Here is a 23,777-nt window from a genome sequence, read left to right as displayed (position 1 = left end):
CTCCCTCTAAATCTCCTTTAACCACTCTAGTAAAAGAAAAGATTATTCTGCATAGTTACAAAATGGATCCAAAATGGATCCAAAATGGATGGCTGGCAGTTTATTTGGATATTAGGGTAGTTAAATATTTTTGTAACTAGTCCAGTACTAAATAGGTGAATGGAAAGACATTGGTTTACATTTGATTCTTCCATTTATATGGGACTGTGGATACAGGAATGAAAATTCTTCACTCTGATATAGCTCCAGACAAAAAGCTGGGCTACATCACCCTCATGAAAGCAGTATTTGATAAGTTGTCAGAAGATAAAGAGGACATGGGGCAATAACCCTGAGTTATTGGGGGTAGGACAGGGGATGGGGGAGGCCTGTGTGGCCAAATGAGGAGGTGTTCCATATTTGTGCCACACCAGAACATAAGCTGCACAGCCTATCGCTGTGCCTGTGTCCACGTGAACCTGTTGGAATGTCCTGAATGACACCTCAGGCCCCACTGCCCTGGATGTGCAGCTGCAAGAGCTATTAGGGAAGGCAGCAGCTCCCATCCAGCCCCTACACATGTCCTTTATGGGCATCCAGAGGGGGCTTGTGCATTGGTATGCATTGGTACACTGAACATTGCTAAGGAATGTTCCAAGGCTCAGTATTACAGAAACAGCCATTAGCAGCAGAGCATGAAACATGTATCTAAAGCAGAATAAAGCAGTATGAACACTCATGGTGAGCAAGCCCATAGCTGTAGGCAAGAGTGACTTGGGCTAAAATTTAACACAGTTTAGTGTAGCATCATTACATACGGAATCGTCTCACCTGGTTATTCTTAGAAACTTTTTTTTTAGCTATGTCTGCATTCACTGCATATCTCTGTCTGGCAGTTGCCTACATTGGGCTCTAAGGGGTACTTGTTCAGACCTCAACCCCTGTGGCCATGGCAAAGGGAGGCAAAGGAGGCAAAACAGACCTTCCCAAAGCTCTTTGACAAAAAGCCGAAGGCAAAGGGAGCTGACTTCACGCACATCAGCACTTCCAAGGTTATATGCCCCAAAAATTCCGCTTACATTTTTGAGTCCTTTCACGTGCCTCAAAACGGCAGCCTGTGCAAATCTGGGGCTGTCTGCTTCACACTTAGGTAATCCATTTGCAGCAACTCAGATCTGGACATGAAAACATTGTTTCTGCAAGGGGGGCTGCTCTTTGTTCTCTCTTCACCATGCCAAAAAAAAGCCAGCCCTGAACACTGTGTCAAAGGATTAGCTCAAGCTGAGGCCAGGCTTTAATGTAAATAGCCAGACAGAGAATAGAATGGCTTCTTTTATCAAACTTAACATCCCAAAGCTCTACTGATTTCATTGTCATTATGGTGGTGATTAATTTGACCCAGAGTACTGCCACCCACTGTTAAAGCCTTCGCTGCATCCCTGTTGATAGCTCTCATGACAGAGATTACAGTCTGCCACTGCGTTGTCCATAATTAGTACTTGTCAAAATGAGGTTTGCCTACGGTAGCCCACTGCCCATGAGAAACCCATTCAAAATTAAACATGCTTTGGAAAATTGAGGACAGTTCATCCTCTAATTGGAACCAAAGAGTACAGAATGACAACTCTTTTTTCTCATCTATTAAGTGTTATTCCAGGTCTTAAAAATGATTCTGTGAGTACTCTCCATAGCTATCAATAAGTGTCCTCTGGTGAAGTATGAGAGTGTTGACTCTGTTCTGCAGCTGGGTCCTAAAATGTTTGTACAGTTAATCCCCTAAAGCAACATAGTTTAATTGTTTCATCCGAAACAGGGATGGGGTCAGGGCACAGTGGCCATCCCTGACACATAGCCACACATAGCTACTATCATCCCTGAGCGACAACCCCTTCCCTGGGGAAGGCAAGGGTTGGACACAGCCTGGGGAATGCCTGGTGCCAGGGGTGGCTCCAGGAAGGGGCATTTGGATGAGCTGTCACATATTTCCAGAGTGGAGGGAGAGGAGGGAGTGAAAGTACTCGGCCCGTGTCCTGCCCCATGGGCTAGCAGAGAAATGTGAGGTTTATAGTGACTGGGGTGTAGGCTAGTCCAAGGCTTCATTCATCAACTTTTTTGGTTGGACTAGACGTGGAGTCTACTACGCAATTCAGTTTGCAGGCCAAGGCTATGACCCTTTGGGTTTTTCCCCAGTGTAAGAGGATTGGACAGTGTTATTGCAACCTTGAATGCAAAGACTCAGCATTCAGTGTCACTAAGGATTGCAACAAAAGGTTTTCTGATTAAACTCTGAACTACAGGGCTAGGGATGGAGTAAGTATTCACACTGGAATCAAGTGAAGTTGATGTCCAATGACATTTTTCACAGGACAAACAGGAGAGCTAGTGTTTTTCAGAAGCATGAATAGATATAGTTATGAAAACAATTGCCTTGAGTGACCACCTAAAAACGAGGAGGTGATCCAGAGCATGACACCCTCGTGCTAGTCAAAACAGACTGCTGTTGGAGAAATACATCTTTTCATTTCAGGTACCGGCAATGCTCAGTAGCTCTTGAAACCAGTGGAATATATCATGGCAAAAGTGAATGCTTGGAGAATAATTCACAGGAGGTGATACGTGCCAGACATAATTCTTCACCACTGTCTTTCATTTTATTCCACTAGAAGAAGCAAAAGAGCTTAAAAGACAACAGTAATTTTTTTTCTGATTGCCCAACCACTGATAGAAGTGCCACACTTTCCTACAGCAGGTTAATTAATCTTATGCAGTCCTGTATGTAAACTCCATTCACTAAAGTTTACTACAATCCCCACCTGAATCTTGCATAGCCAGATAGCAGCTTTCATCCTTATCTTCAGTGGAAGTGCTGTTAAGAAGTGGATGTATTGTCTTGGATAGTGCCAAAATATCAGTCTGCTCTGTCCCGATCTGGGCAAGTTACAGGGAGGCTTCCTAGGGATAGAAAGACCTCATTGCAAAGCTTTGGTCCATTGCAACTCTGGGCTGAGTTACTGTAAGTTAGACAGAAACCTCCTGGTCTTCTCTGCAGTGGTCAGTGTGCAGCTGAAGATATGGGCCAGCTGGACATCAGCTAAAAAGGGAAAATCAGACTGCTGATAGATGTAAATTCTATAGTCAGGGAGGAGAGACTGAGTCACAGGCCTAGAGAAAAGTGAAGACTGGTAGTCTGGGTTTGCAAAAACAAAGCTGTTGCAAAGAGTGGGAATAAACAGTTCTCCTTATCCACTGAAAGCAGGAGAAGGAAAAGCAGCTTTGAAGGTTCTGTCGCTTGTGAAAATTTTCGATTATTTAATTGTAGACTTACATTTTTGGAAAATATTTGTTTTCTATTTTAGGTTCTTCCTGGAACCACCTCTTTAAACTAATGAGACATTTAAGCTAGACATTAGGAAACATTTTCTAATGATGACGATGACTGCGTCCCGTCACACATCGCTACGAAGGTTAGGCAAGTCAGCAAATGTCTGCTGGGAGCAAACAGGCTGGACATCGCTGACCCCGCCGTGCTGCGGGGGAGGCGGGGGACGACCTTGGCAAGCACCAGTCGGTCCTGTTCCCTATCACTCGGGCAAGTCTGAAGATTTACTTTCACCCTGAAGGTAATCAGTCAGTCGTGATTTTGACCTACAGTTTAATGTGCTCGCTTACTATAGTTACAGACATCCTCCTTCTGGTTATGCTCCCTGCTGTGACTAATGGCATCTTTGCAGTTAAAGAGGTGGTTTTTAAAGAAAAACATCCGAGTCTCAGTGCTGTTACTGAGTTTATGGTTTCAGCAAAAACAATGGCACAGCTGTCCTTGCTATGGCCTGTGAACTTGACATTTTTTGGGTGCAAATGTACGCACCTTTCTCAAAACCCCTAAATATACAGTAAGCAAGAATTTTTTGTTACTCTTTATGCAATGGATCATCAGTCTTGGTAGTCATTATTCACAGTGAAGTACATTTAAAGTTCAGCCTCCACTCATAAAAAATCGTCTTGGTCAGCCGAAGTTTTTTGAAAACTGAATTATTTTGCACAAATGCAAACAAAAATGAAAATGAATTTGCAAAGAATGAGGAATTTAATACCACATAACATAGTGAGATATTAAGCAAGCTTTAGAAATATGAGCCTGCCAGTGTGGTTATCTGGAAGATGTTTAAGGGTAAGATGAGGAACCATTTCTTAGACATAAACCCATAAGGATTTTAATGATATTTTGCAAAATAACTCAACCATTCATAACTATTCCTTTTTAAAACACTGCAATGATTGAAGGCAATTTTCCAGACTGAAGAATGGTTTTTTAGATTAACTGATGAGACCACTTTAAATAAATTCAATTGATTTTTTTTGTCTGTGTAGATGCTAAAAAAAAAAAAATTGTGAAAATGCTACATTTGTTTAAATCTCCTTCCCTGGTTTTCACTTTCTAAATAGGTTCCTTGTATCTGTTCACCTCTAAGCCAAATTAAACTCAAGGGCAGCAATTCACGAAAGCTAATGCTACTTGACCAAAATTTCTACTCTGTGTGGCAAGAAAATCAGCAGAAAGGAGCTCAAGTTTTGCTTTTCTTTGCTATGTAAGACTGCAGATGTAATTTGGATGCTAAGTGGAGTCATTGCACAATCATGTTAGGTGCCCTGTTCTCATTCAATATGTGGCAGGTAACATAGTACCTCTGTTCATCAAGAACAGGATCAATGACAGAAAGGTAGTTTTCTGCTGCAGGGAGAAGACAGACAATTAGAAAATCACTCTTTGTATTCAATCTCTGTTTACACTGGTTGACCACATCTCTTGCAAGTGCGCATTTCTCTCTGGCTTCAGAAATACACGAATATATCAGCACCAGAAGTCTCCTCTCGTTTTAGTTTGCAATTCAGGATTGCTTTATTAATCAACGCAAGATGCATTCATTGAACTGGATTAATCCTGCATAAGTAATTTTGAAATTTCCTGCTGAAGTTATTTTTCATTTCTGGGAACAAATCATTTATTTGGATTTTCATATATCAGGATCACAGAGATTTGCCACAGTCAGATTTTAATTTTAGTTACATCTGAGCTGGCTTATATATTAGGGCATATAGTTTTGCATGAGAACATCTTCTAAAATCTGTAATTGGTGTGGAACACTGACATGCACAGAATACATCTGACAAGGTCCAGAGAGTTAGGTTCAGTTTCGCTGATCAACATCTATGCTGCAGATTAACTGAATCTTTTATGGCATTACAAGCCCTCCAGAATTCATTAACGCGCTTTCCCTTCCTGCTAACTACTCTGACCTCCACCGCTGCTGTCACTGCTTCCTTGGGCTGGACCCGAGAGGCTGAAACGACGACTCTTTTCCCCTGCTGCACCAACAACAGAAATTAGAATGTGTATCTTATAACTGTCCAGGAGTGTGTATGTTGGCAATTACTGTCTTAGCCTTCTGGCTCTGTTTGGGATTTCTGTCTCCTTTGTCTGTACCCAGAAAGCTCCATTCAAACTGAAATATGGACTCTCCCTTAAAGCAAGGGAACTAGAGTACTTTATTGATGAGTGATTGTAATACAATAGAAACCGGTATATATAATGAGGTTTGGCACATATTTTTTCTCAGAAATTGGCTCACAGATGCAGTTAGCAGAGTAAATCATTGTATTAAAAGCAGGAAAGGGGACAAACACGTGAAGAAAAGCAATGCCATTTTTGGGAGGTGAATGCACAGTATCTTCTGAGACAGTGCTATAATTAATGAAAAGCGTATTTCTGAAATGCCATCTTTGTCATTCTTAAGGGCATGCGTACAGGTTGCGAGCCAGCAGCAACCCAGCCTTCTCACAGTTCTCAGGACCACAGGCTCAAGACCAGGGAAATAGCTTCACCAGTCTGTTGTCTTCCAGGTCCAGTTCATCATAGGTACCTAGGCAAGTTTGTCATGCTGAGGACAAAATGGAGAAGATTAAGGTTTGGCAAGAAGGACAACAGAGAAGGAGAACCATGGAACAGTACATGTGTCCAGCTCCCAAAGATGACACTCACCAGAGGATCAGAAATCAAAAGGGTGCTTCTCTCCAGCCCAGTAGGGGCCAGGAGTTGTTACTCATCTGCTCTTCTCGTGCTTTTCACCACCAATATCAATTCTGCTTCCTGGTCACAGGCGCTGGAGCAGTTGGGTGCTCGCCACAGCCCAGGCACTGCAGAGGTGCCTCTGAGCTTCTCTTTCTTTGTTTTTGTTGTGCTGAAGTCCACGCATTGAAAGCTTGAACACTGCGTCACCTAAGTACCCTGTAAATTTACTCTTCTGCTTGACAGCTAGATCACTGCAAATGATTTGCTGAATAGGAACTGTATCATCACCAACTGCTTATTTAGTTTAATGTTTATCTCACATCCTCTTTTATTGCATTTTCTCATGTTTCTCTTCCACTCTTATATCACCACTCTTGTAATTTATTTCTAGCCTTGTTCTAATATGTGCTTCTCAGAAATCATCTTTGCTTTCCTCATTACTCCACCCTGACTTTGTCTGTGCCCGCGATCCACAAGAACTTCCCACTCTCTCCTCTCATAGGCTCTTGTTTTCTGTTCTTTCCTTTCATTTGTACCTCTTCTGTCTCACTTCATTCCCTTCCTTTCTAAATTATATCTCTGTGCACTGCTTCCAGCTTCTCCTCTTCCTTCTTCTCCCACATTGCTTTAAAAAAAATATGCATAAATCTCCCTTTCTTCCTCTGCTGAAATAAACTAATTAATGAGACAATCCTATTCATTGTGCTTTCTTATGGTAGTTGCTAGTGGCTCACTTTTCCTTTCCTCACAAAAGATGTGAACAGGGCTGATTCCCTCTTGTTAGAACAGACTCTTTCATTGTGCCCTCAGCCACCACCAGCACAGTTCACGTTTGCTGTAAGCACAGGGGTCAGGGACCACCTATCAGCTTGCTCAGTGCACCCACCTGGTTTGCATAGGGAGATTCTGGTCCATGACAAAGGATGTTAGGCATGAATAAATAATGCATGTAGTAGTACAGTAACTGGTGTTGATGATGCTTCTGCTTCTTGGTAAAAACCCTGCCTTTACCTTGTCTTTTCAGCCCGGCAATACCTCTTGTCCAAACTCCTCTACCACACACCCATGTAACACCCATTTCCCCTCCAAGAACGGAAATGCCTATAGTTAGAAGGGTTAATTGCCACAGGAGGGTCATTTTGAAGAGGCATGATGTTGCCACCACTAGCATTTAATTCCCCAAAGCAAGGCTGGGTTTAACAAAGCAGTGCCCTTTCCACCTGAGATGAGCTCAGTTGGTCAGAGCATGGTCTGAATAAACACCAGTGTTGTGGGTTTGATCCCTGTATGGGGATGGCTCGATGATCCTTGTGGGTCCCCTCCAACTCAGACTATCCTCTGAAACCATGGGACAGAGGAACGGGGGAGCAGCCCAAGGCAGAGGCATTTCACAGGCGTGCAATTGCTTCTGTGGTCAGAGCAGGCGCACAGGTGGAGCTTTCCCTGCTGGAAGCACAGGACAGGCATTGTGCTCACGGGAATCCTGATTCACTACAGACTGTGTTTACAAACACTGGGTAATGACACTTGGAAAACAATGAGGTTGTTAAGTAACACCACAAAATAAAAGAAGTTTACACGTCTGCATGATAAAAAAAGTTCGAAAGAATTTAATGTAGATAATATTTATACATACACTTTATAAGTCAGAATATGGCAGACAGTTGAATTAGTACATAAAGTTTTATTTAAAGTTTCCCCCCTACAAGCAAGCTTCATTTACACAGTCTAGTACTGTACAAAATTTACATTCTTTGTGTGACTTATTCAGTTAGCATTTTTTCCTTGGTCATGCCTTCCTGAAAGATAGAAAGATTTACATACAGTCCTCATAAATCTTTAAATTATCTTGGTAAAAAAAGAACCACTTAAAAGGACAAGAAATATCCTTTAAAAATGGTACATTTTAGTAGAGACAGGTGACAGTCAGTGTTTAGTGGCAGACCTTTTAAATGTCATTCGACGTTTCCTCATTTAGTATCTTAACAGTTTCCTTTTTATATATATTTATATTTATATACTTTCAACAGGAAAGAAAAAAAAAAAGTCATGATTGCACCAAATATATTTTACAAGGGATCCCTTGGATCTGAACAATATAAATAAATACAAAACCAACTAAGATTGCACTATATAGTAGAAATGGATTGAGATTTCAGGATATACACTCCACCTTTATGAGTTCCTTAGTGATGCTCACTGGAAAACTCCCCAACGGCACATTCAAATATTAGCATCTTCAGATAATTATTTCGTTTAAACATTTTTTTCCAGGCATGCGGCAACCTCATCAATTGGATTATTGCATTTGTGTGGTATCAGTCTTTACTGCATCACTCCAATTTTACAACTTGTGTAATTCTGCTGCAAGCAAGGGAGTTGCACTGCAATAAAACTGGGCTGATGCCAGAGAGAAACAGTCCCACGGTATTTGCTCTCTGTTATTTATATTGCTCTCAAGCATCAATATATAGTGTAATTTCCGTGTACATTCACCGTTTTTATATTTTGCAAAGCAAATAATGAATTCTTTCTCCCATCTATTGCCTCTGCAGCACAAACCAACCTCCAGTAGTTGCCTGCTCCTTGCTTAATGCACTAGCATTAAGTCCTGTCATGAAAGATACGTGCAGGGTTGAAAATGCGGGATCTGAGTGTCCTTTGCCTTTTATCTGGTGCAGCCAGCTACAACTAGGCAAATTAAAGGCAAGATATTCAGCTGACATAAAGTACATCCATTGGCTTCAATGGAGCAATGTCAGTTTATACCAGCGAAGAGGATGGTCCTGAGGGTAATGGATGCAGCACCAGTAAACCACAATGGAAGAATTATGCATATACTTTACTGAAGTGCAGATGATTATGAGTCTGTTAACTGCAAGGTGGTGAAGAATCAGGCTCAGATTTTGTCACTGCTTTTGCAAAGCCAGGACAGAAAGGCATAAGCTTAACACGTAGACAGTCTGATTTGTGCAAGCAACTATGAATTCATGAAGCAAGTCCTAAATGCTACTGGTCCCGTGTGGTAGCATTCTGACTCGTTTTGCAATGTGTAAATAATTACACAGGCTATAAGGCAGTGGAAAGTCTAGCCTCATATTACTTTGGATCAATAGTAAAAGTCTCTCAGAGTACATCTTAAGATCAACCACACAGGACTACTTTAACTACTTAACAGCATCTCTCCAAAAATGTGCATAAGCATTTCAGAGTCCAAAGTAATAAATTTATAATTAAATGCAATATTGTTGTCTTTGGAAGCAACTAGCATGGATACTGCTATCTAACAGGTTACTGAAAAGGAAGTAAGGTTTCTGGTACTTAGTTAAGTGGTCATAGAAATAACTTAGTTTACAAAGCCAGATTTTAAGGTGTAGGACCCAAATTCTGTTATACTAATGCAGAAACAGTCATTCCGTGTGATTTCAGTGAAATGACTCTGACTTTACACAAGTGTGATTAGAAGAATTTGATCCTAATCCCTAAGCTGCTATTGCAAGAAGTGCTCTGTAAAGCATGGCTTTCATTGTAGTCTGCTTTCTGCTGCACTTACAAATGAGGACTTTGAAGGCAGAGTGTATTAGTTGCCAAGCTGTGCAAAAACTGAATGATATTTCTTTACCTTTTATAATCTTCTGATGCTGTGTTGCTTGCAGAGCATGTGAAGTAGCTGTAGGTTAGGATTACAGAGGAGGAGACAATTCTGCAATGCAGTGTGAGCTTTTCACTATCTGAATTCTGAAGCATTCATGAAAACAACATCCTCATGACTTCAACACAGATCACATGCAGGTAGATACAATGCACAATACTGATCTTGTCTCTTCAGGCTGTATTTGAACAGTTAGCCATCATTTTTTTTTTTAAAGTTAAATTTGACGTGAGGAGTATCTCTGCAGCAGGAAAAGTTTAAATCAGTCTGAAATGGCAGTCTGTCAGCATGTAATGTTCGGTGTGTTTTAGCTACTTGCTTCATAAGACACCGGCACCTATCTGAGATGGAACAATGCTTGGTTTTTCTTTTCTTTTAGTTTGCTCCCAAAGCATAAATATGGAATGAGGGGTCAATTATGGTAGCTTTGTTTTAACAGGAATTCTGTTCTAATAAAATATTTACGTCACCCGTCATTATTTTCCCAAATGCAGTCAGTGTTCGTGTGAGGGCTCCTGGATTATCACTTGTTGTACGGCACGCAGGCTGGCAATACCACAGTTGAGCAGGCAGGTCCTGCAAGTGGCTCTGCAACATCTCCTTCTAGCTCTGTCCAAGTCCCTTTCTCAGGACTATAGCAAATAGTAGAAGATTTGTAGGCTCCCTGTAGTAGAACAAAATGTCATAGTAAATGTGGTCTTCGTAAAAATCCAAGTCACACATCTGCTCTGAAGAGGTTTGAAAGTGGCTCCTGGTTTTGAGCTCTAACTTAGAAGCCCTTCAAGAGGTTTGGTTTTCATATGGGCTGAGCACCCAGCCTCTGCAAATCAGTCTCCTTTACAAGTGCCTCAAAAGCAGAGCTATAAGCATGTAGTCTTCTCAATCATTTTTTCAAAATTTTATCTTTTTATATTAGTCCGTATCAGTGAATACAATCTAATAATAACTTATCTAAATAGAAAAACACAAAGGTGGAAAACCACTCCATGTTCTCCACTGAAAGCTGAAAACTAAACCGAAACCTACCCCTGCAGCTACCTCCTCTTCTCATCTCCTCTCCATCCCATCCGAGTATTAAATGGGCTGGTTGCAAGAACTCAGAAGAAATAGAAAGGTCATTGCAGAAAGCAGGTACTCACCATACTCCAGCTGTAGCCTCCTACAAGATAAATACTGTCTTCAAGGACTGCACAGCCAGGGCCACTGCGACCCTCCAGAATAGGAGTCTGGAGGATATTCCACTGGTCACCTTTTGGATCGTAGCATTCCACAAGCATTACGTCAAGATGGGAGAAACCTGGATGAGGGCATTGAGAATAGAGAACATGCTATGTTATGACATACTTTTTTATTACTAATTTTTTTGTTAAACTTATTAAATTACAGTTACAATTATATTATTATAGCATTATAAACCTTTTAGAAAATATTGCCACATACATTTAAGCCAACTTCTGTAACATTAATGTCTCATAATTTCAGTTTAAACAAATCTGTTGAAGGTTTTCACTATTAGTTCTACAGTCTTCTACAAATCATGAGTACATATAAAACATGGCCACTTCAGAAAAAGCTCAGTAATAACTCATCAGCAATGCAATCAGATTCAAGGAACAGTCTTCCTCATCTATCAGTGTTAATACAAGTTTGAACATGTGGGAAAAGACTGTCCTGGCAGTCATTCTCAAAGTTCAGCAGATCTAATCTATTCAAAAGTCAACAGATGCACCTTGGTTCCAGAGGGACAAAGTCCTTAGCACGATGGACATGATGTGCAGGACTAGTTTCAATTTTCCAGCTGATTTAAGGTATACCCTAAAGCACACAGCTGTGATAAAGTCCTTAAGGCAACAAAAAAGGTAATCACAGAAACAGTGGTTCCATCCTTCCCTGACAGGCCAAAAAACACTCCAAGCAACTGCTGCTTCATGATCACCAAAGGGCAGATGGGTCTCAGCTCAAGACTCTCAAGCTTTATCAATTAATATGAATTAAGCGAGCTGAACATAGACATCGAACACAGGAGTCCTGGTTCCTGCTCCTATATTTAGGCATTTTCCTATCTCAAACTACTTTCTATATCAGAGCACTGCAGTAAAACTATGACTTTATTAATATGCTGGGATGCTTTACTTGACACTACTGCCTTCTCTTCAAGGTATGACAGCAAAGAGAAGTAAGATTTTCTGCAAAAAGGTGTTTGGTGATATTGGCACTTCATGATGCTGCTGCTTGCTAGAGTATTATTTATGTCAGGAACAGCTAATACGAAACAAGTTTTTGCTACTGTAAGGTTTTCAAGAGGTCACAGAAAGGCCACTGCTGTGCACCCAGAATCTGTCCAAAGCTCTGTAAAAATCCACAGTATGCACATGACTGGACGTGATGCTGTAAATGCACTGCTAACTCTACTATCCAGATCCAACTTCATGAAGTTGGATGGCTTTTCCATGGAGCCCTACAATTCCCTGCCAGTGGAGAATTTACAGCATTTCATTCACATTTCAGTCCTCTCCCTCCTCCCTTTCCTTGCAAATCTTCCTTTTGTTTCACTGTACAGAAGAAACCAGTTTTCCAAAAAGCCCTTCTACCAGACAGCCATGTCCTTCTAGAAGCCAGGACGTTAAAAACCTCTCACAACAAGGAGCAGCTCATACACAACAAAGGCACCGAGGGCAACAGCTGCAGAGGCAAAAATATAATGTTCATTAGAAGTAGGTGAAACTGTAGGAAAAAGAAGCAGAAGGCAGGAAGGAAGTAATTCAAGGCTATGCAAATCAAAGCATGTGCTTTAGCTGCAGTAGAGATGTGACATTTTTTGCTTTCGTAGGAGGAAAAGCCAATACTGCAGAACTCTGTAACCTCTACGAAATATGCAGGTGTTCATGTGCAAACAGCTTTTACCCCCTTTGCCCTCTGAGGTCCAGTTCAGAAACACCCATCACAACTGGGGATGGAGAACAGAGGTACAGCACCCATAAACCTGGCTGCAGGAGTTTATGCACCCATACTATTTATCAGGGAAAATTTACATCTAAGACTTTGTCCCCTACGTGCTCCACAGACACTCAGATCTCCAAAAGCAGCATGTGGCTTCACAGTCCCACGGGGACCCAGGTGCCAGAGTCATACATGGCCTGGTGTTACTGGCAGTTAATGTTACTTTTTCTTTTCTATTAACATTTTCTATTTTGTTGTTGAGGGTCTTTTTTTTTTTTTTTTTTTTTTTAAGCAAGAAAGGAGAAAAAAGAAAAAAACGTGAATATAAACTGTCATATATTGTCACGGGACAAAGGAGCAGAGCTGTGCTTTTTGTCTAAGTGGCTGGATTAAGCAACATCTCGTTATCAGTAACAGCAATGACATATAGGCATTAAGACAAAAATACCAGAAGCCCCAGCAGTAGTTATTTTAATATGAGACCTTTTCAAAAGATGAAAACAAGAGACCTCTAAAAAGAATTATAATTAAAAAGCTACATTTAATACTAAAAAGGGATCTAAAGAGCCTCGTCCTAATATTTAATGGTTGGAAGTTTGCCTTTTTTTTCTCTTCATTAAATAAGGAGCTTGTTTGTGTGTGTTGCTCTGAATAAAGCTCTCTTTAACTGCACATTTTGGAAAATGATTTACAAAGGAAAATATTGCTGGTACTTTCGGGTCAAAGAATAATCTGTTTGTTTCATTGAATTCTTGGTAATGACAAATTGTCCATGCCTTTGAGTAATGGAAGCTCCCATTTTTATTATCTAAAGCATTCATTACTCATATATTTAATGTACTGTTATAATTTTAAAATAATTTGCATAAAATGTTTTTAAAATTGCTGGCTCAAGTGTCCTGTTAAATTGTGTTGCCTGGTTTTTAATGTATTTAACAATGACTGCCTAACAAAAATATTCTTTATCGGAGAAGTGGGACACTGAAATGCTTTTTTGCTATTAAAAATGTGACCTTTCAAATGGTTTCCTCCAATTGCATACAGTCGATCATTCATTACAGCCAAAGTGTGGATTGCTCGTTTTGTGTTCATGTCCTGTTTTCGGGCCCAGACGTCCATCACAGGGTCATAGCAGTACAACCAGGGGACATATTCTCCATTGTGAACACCTCCTGAAAAGTAAACACACATCAGTTAACTAATGTAAATAAAGTTGTTGGCTGCAGCAGGAATTTAATGCTCTGGTTTTGTGTTCTGGAGTTTTTTTGGGATTTTTTTTTTGGGTGGTTTGGGGTTGTTTTCTTTTTTTTTTGTTATATAGCAGGAATTACACAAGACACTGGCCTGAAATATATATCTTGCCATTGTGAACGGCTCCTGCATGGGCTGCCAAAGGTTGTGGTAACGAAGATACGTAACGCCACTCGTTTGTCTCCAGGTTGTAGCACTCAACGCTGGACAAGTAGCCAGTTTCGTTTCTTCCACCGATTACATACAAGTTCTTGTCAAGGCGACAGGCATAGAAACTGGCTCTCCTGGAGGACAGAGCAGAGCAAAACAAAACAAGCCAACAACAAACCAATTAGCCATGTCAACCATTTTTTTCCCCCTCTACAGCTGACTCCTTGAACTAAGATAGCTGCTTCTTCACTTGCTGCCTCAGAGAGAAGTGTTCAGGAGCCTCATATGCTTATAGCTATCCTAGAGACAATGTCCGCTTTGCTAATCAAATACGCACTCCACATCAAATAAATACTTCACTTTTTGTGTCAAAACAATTAGGCACACATAAACATGGCAGAAAATACCCCTTTTCAAAGCTGTTTTTTGCTTTTTTACACCCGTGAAAGATAAAAAGGTGGTCATTAATGTTTGGGGCATTACCTTGTAAGGGATATAACAACTCAGTAAGACAAAGTGAAAAATGAGGTAGATAATGTAACAATAATAAATTATCTTGACATTCACTTTCTTTATGGTCCTTCAAGGGTCATTGTTCCCAATTTACTAAGAGAACCACATCATCAAAATTTTTCTTCAATTATCATTTTTTTCTTCTTTCTGCAGTACTGCAAATAGAACAACTTCCCTTATGCTAGCCACAACACTACATATGCGTCCTTTAACTCAAAAGAGGTCTGTCTCCTTCAAACTAACTCTGAGAAACGTTTTAGCCACCTGTCTGCTTTCACATGCAACTCAGGTGTACTGGAAAAGAATTAATTTTTCTGGCCAGGACTGCTAGGTATATACTAGTTTGTCTTCCTGATGCCTCCAGAATTAATGGTGAGTATTTGTTGCTGAAGTAAAAATTGAGCAGCAGACAGTTTTGAGAGACCCTGTTTGGTGTAATCCACTTTTAGGGAAAGCTCCCTAGATCATTTAGCAGCAGGAAGGTTTGCTAGAGTAGAGACCTTTAATTTTCATCTGCAATTATGTGAGAAAGAAAACTGCAAAAGAGCACAGCTGGGCTAGGATGAAGAACTGTACTAAATATTGAATGGCAAGAACTGTCAGTCCCAGCATGAAATTTTCTCCTGGGTGAAACCAGAGTGATGTGGGAGCCCAGAGATGAGCAGGTAGGTCAGACATGGCAAGGTGTAGCTCTGAGAGCTCCTGGAAAGGTGGCACACTGGAGTGTGGCTGCAGCTTTCCAAACCCTGCTCCATGGCTGACACAATACGCTCTGGTTCCTGCCCAGGTGGCCGAATTTGAATCTGGGAGCCGCTGCATCTTGCACTCCTGAATCATGGGGTAAAATCTGGGGCCTTGATGGTTGCCTGCACTGTCAAGGTCGTGAACCTGCAGGCCATTGCAAAGCCTTTGAGATGAGCAGTGGTCCACCTACAGAGCACAACACCCTCACTGAACAGCTTTGGTATGTCTCAACTCCTCCCAAGGCATCCCAGTAGTCACCCCACGACCAGGTGAGCTAGCAAAGCCTGGTGTACCCTGTCTCTAACCTGCTATCTAGCCAGGGACATCTTGGGAGCATTTCCTCCAGTGAAGATTCCTCTCTTTTACACAGCTACCTATTTTCACAAAATTTGTAGAGTCCTTTAACATTTTAGAGAAATCTCCCTCTTTGTTAAAAGTGTCTGAGGCTGGCCGGTGGTTTATAAGTTGGAAGAGAAGTCAGGCAGACACCAAGGTACAGCCATGGAAACAGCAGGGCTGGCTGGGCACTCAGAGAGCAAGTTTGACACAATGCTGCCTGTTCCTGACCTTACTTTTTGGATTTGGTGCACACCTCACAGGGCTCCTCACCAGTGAGTGTCACTGAGCACCTCCTGTCTACTTCTTTGCTTTCACCTTGCCTGCACATGGGTAGCTTGTATGGGACAGAACCCCTTGCTGAATGGGGGTGAGAACTCCACCACAAGGATAAGACTACTGAAAAAAAACCCCATTCAAATAGGAGGACAGGAATACTGCTAAGTGCCTCCAAATCAAGTGATGAATTAAATAAGACCATTTAATTTATCTGTCAATGGGCAGATAGAAGCTGATGGCGTATATTGCTCCGCATGGTTGGGCAGCAAATTGTGCATCTATGTTTTTAGCCTGATTTTCTATGGAAACAAAGCTTTTTTGATTACAGTGTACATGTACCCATGCCTGTCTGACAGTTATCTCCTCAAAAAAAAAAAAACCCTATTGGTTTTAATCTGACAGAAGGTATAGGTATTACAGGCAATCAAGAGCTTATAAGCTTTCTGAGAATATGTGAAGGGCCAGAGGCAAGACAGCCCACAGCTTCCCGAAAAGTAGGAAAAGCTGCAGAGATCCCCTCCTGTTACACCTCAGAGAAGCTGCATAGGCAGGCATACATTCCCCAATGCTCCTGTGTCCAGCAGCCGCAAAGCACAAACCCACAGGGTCCCTGTCAGTGCTTCCACATCCACTCCTCTGTCTTTGTGCCCTTCTCTGATGAACCCATTAACAAAGTGCTCTCAGCACGTCTGGTAGTTTTTGTTTGTTTGTTTGTTTGTTTTTCAGTTCAGGTTTAATAAACAGAGATAGGTACAACTTCCAGATATTATTCCGTTAAGTAGGATTTCACTGGCGTTATTCTGTACGTGTACTCCTGGTTTCATCCACACAGTGTCACTATAAGGAGCAAAAATGAAAGCATCAGCACGCTTCAGTCTTCTGCTTGAATGTGAACATTCACTCAGTAGCTCCTGTCACAAATATTTTAAAGCTTTTTGGTCTTTTACTTTTCAATGATACAGTGTGTAAGGGCATGCTGTTACAGTGTGTAAGGGCATGCTGTCAAGTGATGATTTTTAAATTGCTGTAAAATGTGATTCAGATTAAAATATAATACAGCAATCTTTGCATGACAACTTTCCTCACAATACTGGGAAGACACTATCCATTCTAATCAGATAACCGGAATGCACCTCAGGATCTGAATGTGGACAGTAAGACAATTATTTTGTGATTTTCTTCAGGACTTGCAGGTACTCAATGTTCACTGGTCTCTGAAATGCTTTTCCTTCACACCCCTTCACTCAATCATCAACCCAACCAACTTCTTCTTTCAAGTATGCACATATAAAAGGGAAGATTTTCTTCCTGATTTTCACAGATGAAGAATTTATGCCCTGAAACACTAAATAGAATTACCAGGATGAGGTTTAAAACTACCAATGCTATTACTGATCATCGCAACATCTGGACCTGATTTCAGAGTCACTTATTGAGTATATGCTTTGCTTTTTAAAAATAAATATTCTTAATTGGGGTAAACATTGTTATTATTAAAGTTGAAGACAAAAATAAAATGTGAAATAGTTTTATATCTTTTTCTGTGCCTACTTTTCTCAGTTCACTCAGCCTCAGAGAGCACATCGACCTGCTCACTTCCCAGTGCCACTTGTGCTTCTTTAGAACATGGTACAATGCTGTGCTTTTTGCTGGACTTTTACAAAAACTTTAAATTCAGAATATAAGAAAAAGCAAGATGTTTTAAATGTTATTTTGTTCCACACACCTTGAACAGCTCTGTGCTGAGCTGGCAAGATGCAACAGTTCTGACTGAGGTGTCCAGCTGAGGCTCACAAGTTCAGATACAACTGCTACAAAGACCATCCTAGTCTCACTGAATTGTTCTCCAAAAGCATCCCATTGTTATGGCATCATCAGGGAGATGTGTATTTCCAAGCTTATGAGTCATTTGCTGGTTCTCCAAACAACAAACTTCTGAAAATAGGACATACTTTTCGAAAGCATCTATTTTTGAGATGTTTTTCAAATAAAAAGAAACCAAACTTGGTTTTAAAGAAAATACGCTGATAGCACTGAATCCATAATGAGATTAGACTTTTCTTTATAGCTCATGCAGTAAAATCAATCATATATGGATTTTGGCATATGAGATAAAAGTTTACTTATCAAATATTTCATACAGATTTTCAACTTGAGAATATACTGCCTGTGAACAAAACCCACATTTACCTGGCAGTCATTTCAAAGGAGCTATTATAATCCATCCAGCCAATTATTCTCAGACTAAAATTCCTAAGTAGGTTTTGACTTGATAGACCATAATGGCTCAGAAAAAAACATTAAACAGTCTGTCTTGTCAATGGTGCCTGTATTATGCCAACAGAGACAGGGCATGACCCTGTACTCCTAGGGAGAAAAAATAGCTTGTTGACTTTAATGGGAACTTTATCTGACTAAAGGAGCTGGAAAAGGAAACTGCATAAAAGCTCCCTCTTGTTCGTACAATCTTCTAACAACTAGGCCAGTCCCTACCTCTGAGGGCTGCAACAACTTTGAGGAAGTCATTAGGGATGAGCAAATACACCATCAAAAACATTTTAGAAAGTGATTTGAAAATCCCTGTTTTCCACGAATAGCCCCAATGCTTAGAAGCCTTTAAAGAAAGACAATGGGCAAGCCTACGAGCTATGTATCCTGGACAAAAGAGGTGATAATTAACGTTGTCACAGTAAAGTCCCTTGCAGAAGGAACTATGTATGGTTATTCCACTACTTTCAAATAACACTTCAAGGAGCTGAGATGCTAATACATTACAGTTTATTACCAGGCAGCTGCTAAGCAATCACAAAGCACAGCTCAATTTCTGACTCTTGGCTGAAGGGCAGCTTCCACCAGAGCGCAAGGTAAGTCACATGCCACACGACTTTCTAGTGAAACACAACTGGCCAATGTTGAGGTGGAAAAACTCTCACTGTCTCCCTCCTCCAACCCTCAACTACCTTCTTCTGCCTTCTGAGCTTTGTCAGCCAAATAAAGCCAAGGGCTCAGCCAGCCGCACACTCCCTTCAGGAATTCTGCTTGCAGATACCCAGAGGGCTTAATTAGGACACAGATTAGGCTCCACGGAAGAGCTTCAGGCTCGGTACAAACTCTAGTCAGTCTCCCGGTTCACCGAGGATGACCTGCATGGTGATGAGCAACCCGACGCTCAGCTCCTGTCACCCCCCTGCCAACACCTGCGCCAGCAGTGACTCCCTCTGGGGAGCAGAACCCTCTGTTTTAAGGTAAACAGTCACAGCTGGGAGGTTATCAGTGCTGGCAGGAGCAAGGGAGAAGGCTGGGGGCTACCACTGTTGGACTAGCTCCATTAACAACAACAAAAAAAAGAATTTTAGTAAAGGATTTTTAAAGTAAAACATGATGTTATTAATGAAGCCAGAGACTAAAATGCACTGTGATGCTCTTTTTTATCTGTATTTTTATGGTTAATTTTATCAGTGCACTCAGCTCCAACAGGGAACCTGCTCAGAACTGCTCCTCTTGCACTTTTTTTTTGGTAGAAAGCAATATTTTTTGGTAACAAACATCACATGTGGGTCTGCATAAGGACTTAGGTCAATCAGACTGAATTCCGAACAAAGGTCCTTCTAGAATTGTGCAGACTGACATTTTACCTCTGGAAATTTGAAAAGATAGCCGTATTTTCATGCATCTTATAATACACACCTTGAATCACGATGCTGCACTGAAATCAATATATTTATGACTGCCAGACACCAGAATACTGTGGACAGTCAACAAAGAAAGAGCTATAATATTGACAGCATATGGAATAAGGAGACCACCTTAGGGAGACACTGTGAGATCTTTTATACATGGGATCCATGAGAAGATGGATGTTGAACTGAAGGATGAAGAACACTGAATGTTTTTTCAAATGACTTTGCAACTTTGGATCTTCTGCCTGTGAGATTCCCCTTATGAAACATGCATCGTTCAGTTCAGGTTTGGGGGACTTTTTTTCTGCCAGGATAGGATTTGGGATCCATGGTTAACTTTACATCATCTTTATGAGTCATTGCTCAAGTCCACATGCACCTTTGCTCTTCGGTACACAGCAAGATTAAAACATGAGCTACTCTAATATGCATTAGCTGACAGCAACTTCACTCAAGATCACCTATGACAAGTGGAGACATGTTCAGGAGAGCTTTTCATGGCTGGTGTGGTGAAACAGGATGGAGTCAACATGTGAGGGTTTCAGCTCCCTCTAAGATATCTGACTGTAATTACTGTTTGTTTACTGCAAACTCATCATGACAGTTCAGTCAGGGAACATGACAGGACACTATGGAGACTTCATAAAAATTCTTCAGACCGTACTCAGGCAACCAGTAATTGCACAAAGTCCATGGCTATTTTGCATGAGTTAGCACTGCAGGATTTGGCATCTAGAGTTCTGAATTTGGAAAGTTTTAAAAATCAGGAGACGAATGGGATGCAACTGCATGCTGCAGTTTTATCTGTGTTTTCAGTGCTTCTTTAGGCCTCCTTACTCCCAGAACTAAGCCAAACCTCAGCTGCTCCTAGGATGAGAAAACAGAAATTGAAAAATACATAGCAGGTTTTTACCTCTCTTGCATGGGTGGAAGTTGTATCCAGCTGTTAAACCTGGGATCGTATCGGCTAACAAAGTTTGTACTGTGTTTCCCTGTAAAGATAGATTATTTTGACACTCAGCTGTTTGTTTCATGTATTTAACATCATGATTGTAATATATATTACATATACTTCACGAGTTGACAGCTTTTATGAAGGGTTCCCCCTTTTACAACAATGTCTGATTACACTATGTGTACAGTAATAATTCAACAGATGGGGCACCGCAAGGTTTGAATTAGCAGTCACTAACAGTAAAAGCAGGCAGAGATTATTCTTGCTCTCTGTAATAAGGTCTTGAAAATGTGTATTTAAATTTACTTACACATGCTGTGGTATTTTCACAGCCACAAAAAATCACAGCACTAAACAATATTACCGCCCAAAAGAGGGCATCCCCAGAATATTTTTATGACTAGAGTATTTTGTGTCAGGTAAAAAAATTAAAGGGAGAACATGTGCTTTTCTTTCTGCTCACATCATCTCTAGATAGAACATGGTAAAACATCCTAGTGCAAATAACCAGGAGCTGCGTAAGCCATCAGCATGGGGTATGCAGCATTTGCACTAGATGGTTTATTCTACCATGTACTTTCAGTGTAAGTTAGAAGGAATTACAGATGTGCATCGAAGGGGGAATACACTCTTAGAATTTTATTCCAAGTGTGTTAGCTAAAATACGAAACATGAGCAACATACACCAGCTAACTAGCTTCTCCCTTCTGTCAAGCCCAGGAACTGTGTTCATGTCTTCACAATATTAAGATTTCACCTTATTTTACATGCAGATTGACATCAAAGCAAGAAAACTGAAGCAAGAGAGTGCATGGCAATTTCCTGTAACACCTGAGACTTCAACAGTTGAGCATTTCGGAAACAAAAACCTTTGTTTATGTATGTATGACTAAAAAATTGAATTAGAGGCTTCACAGGCCAGCAGAATAACCCAATAGCATATGTCACAGTTCTATAAATGGTCACTAGGTATTCTACAAGGTGAATATTTTTGCATAAGACAAGCCTCTTCAAGGATTGGCTCGCTTTGCCTGCTTCATTCCACACTTACTTCAGCATGTGTAAGTAGACCATCAAGATCGTAGAGAAGAATAACAATACAGCTAGAATTTTGTTCGTAATAATTTAAGAACGTGTTCCACAAGAAAACAGAGAAAGAAATCATGCTGACCATGCTTGAAGTTAACTCATTTCCTTGCTGTGTTATAAGCATGTTCTGTATGAGGAGGGTGAAGCAAAAGACTGATAAGTAATGCAGTATTTCCCCTGCAATCCAGCATGTTGCCTAATAAGGATCACGCTTGGCACCATTCAAACACATCTCAAAATACAGGGTGAGATCCCCACACTCTAAGTGCAATTGGTCATTCTGCCACTGGGTTTATATAAGTGAGACTCCGCACTCGGTGCCTATCTGAATTCCTTTAATCTATACAGGCAATTTAGAGAAAGAGGCATTGAGAGCTACAATAAGCAGTAAAACAGTATCAGCAGGCATCTAAGCGCCTCTAGGTTTCACTATTTAGGACATTTCTTAATCTATTTGTATTTCAAAAAGCAGGATTTCAAAACAGTGTAAGTATTGATCATAAGTTTGGACTTCTAGTAGGAGGTTTTAATGCTGCCGTATTCACTACATCTTTCAGAGTTACTGGGGACTTCAGTGGTCATCGGTTTTACAGCAACTTTTTCACTGTTGTCACACAAACCTATGATTTGGGGACCTTGGCTGTTTAACATACCATGTGTCACACACATGTTCACTACAAACACCACATGTGTAGAAGACTGTAGAGCGCAGGGTAGAAAGAGAAGGGTTTAGTAAGCCCAGAGTAAGAATACAGGACCCAAATCTGGTCCCTTCACAGGAAGGGAGATGAAATCAAACTAGAACAGGCACAGAGAAGAGCTACTATGGTGACAGGAGGAGCAGAGTTTACCTTACGGAAGGAGACAAAGAACTTGGCCCTGCTGCACCTAAGAAAACAAAAGCTGAAAGGGGATAGGAGTGCTGTCTGCAATACTTTAGAGAAACAAATCTCCAGAACAGGTAAAACTATTAAGATAAAGGCCAGCTTTGGCATGAGAACAGGGTGATTTAGACAGTCAAAGAATACATTTTACTGGACATTAGAATAAGGCTCCTAGTCATTTAGAGCAATTGGATTCTGTAACAGCTTTCCAACAGGAGTACTGGGGGCTAGAAATCCAACTGCTTTTCGAATGTAGCTTAGAAAATTAACAAAATGGAACTATATGATCCCTGTGATGCAGGAAAAGGACTTGACCTACTTAAGCTGCCTGTTGTAACTGGTTTGACTCCAGTTTAATTCAGGACTTAGAGAACTGTATTTATCTCTTTGCCTTGCTCATTGGGAGGTTACACATGCTAGGAAGCACCTGTCACAACAGAGAACTTGGGACAAGCGATCAGAAATCAGGATCAGGCAATCAGGATGATGGGACAAAAGGTGGCAGATACTGTTCTCTGCTCTCTACAGGAAGGACTCCACAGTCATGCCAAAAGGTGAAGGGCTCTGAGGGTTATGAAGGTTGGTCTTAAATCCATGTCTGTGTTGTGCATCCTGGTTTCATCAGCGTTTACTAGTGCAGGGACCCCTTGTGACTGGAAAGGCATAGCCGTAGGAGGATGCAAAAAAGTGAGAAAAAAATGTCTCCCATGCTTTCTGCATTGCCAGGAACTCAAAGGAGCATGAAGGAGGCATAAGAACTCCTTGGGGATCATACAGCTTCTCAAGAATTAGACGGTCTGATGGCTAAGGCAATGTATGGTGGTGCTCTTTCCATTGCCACCTTCTCAAGGATACTTTTTTACACTGGAAAAAACACCTGGAACATTCTCATTCAGAGGAAAAGCCTTGTAACGCCTCGGCAAGACACTTCTAGCTAGGTCTGAAGCCCCTTCTGTGCCATGAGAATAGCAGACAAGCAGGTACGTACGAGCTGTTCCCTCGCAGCTGCACATTTAGAGCAAACTGGTTCCAAGAAAGAAGTAGCCCAGCAGTAGCACAGGATGTAGTTTATGATTTCAGGTCCGCTTTTTGTGACAAGTACGATCCATTTCTCTTGGGGTAAATTCATTAAGAGATCAGTCAGTATAGCAATGCTCCTACCTCTTTTATTGCTATCTTCTCTACAGAAAAAAACCCTAGCCTTTGTATTCATGGAACAAGGAAGTTGTTAGATGTCTTCAGTAACATCTTCAGC

The 23,777-nt window shown here is 40.9% G+C and overlaps 1 protein-coding gene across 3 annotated transcripts in view; it reads right to left on the bottom strand.

Moving 5' to 3' along the window:
• Positions 1-7,635: 7,635 nt before the first annotated feature.
• KLHL14 (kelch like family member 14) overlaps positions 7,636-23,777 on the bottom strand; it is a 62,711-nt gene continuing 46,569 nt past the window's right edge. For all 3 annotated transcript variants that reach the window (XM_050322602.1, XM_050322610.1, XM_050322594.1), the window contains exons 5-9: positions 20,508-20,586; positions 13,986-14,176; positions 13,655-13,813; positions 10,841-10,998; positions 7,636-10,365 (exon numbers count right to left, since the gene is read on the bottom strand). In XM_050322602.1, coding sequence (XP_050178559.1) covers positions 10,225-10,365; positions 10,841-10,998; positions 13,655-13,813; positions 13,986-14,176; positions 20,508-20,586 — 728 coding nt within the window. In that variant the 3' untranslated portion in view covers positions 7,636-10,224. The remainder of the gene's footprint in view (positions 10,366-10,840; positions 10,999-13,654; positions 13,814-13,985; positions 14,177-20,507; positions 20,587-23,777) is intronic.

Source organism: Myiozetetes cayanensis, unplaced genomic scaffold, assembly GCF_022539395.1.
Source record: "Myiozetetes cayanensis isolate MyiCay16 unplaced genomic scaffold, myiCay2020 scf1, whole genome shotgun sequence".
Taxonomy (NCBI): Eukaryota; Metazoa; Chordata; class Aves; order Passeriformes; family Tyrannidae; genus Myiozetetes; species Myiozetetes cayanensis.
Note: the sequence above shows the minus strand (reverse complement) of the source record. Positions and strands in the feature narration are given on the sequence as shown.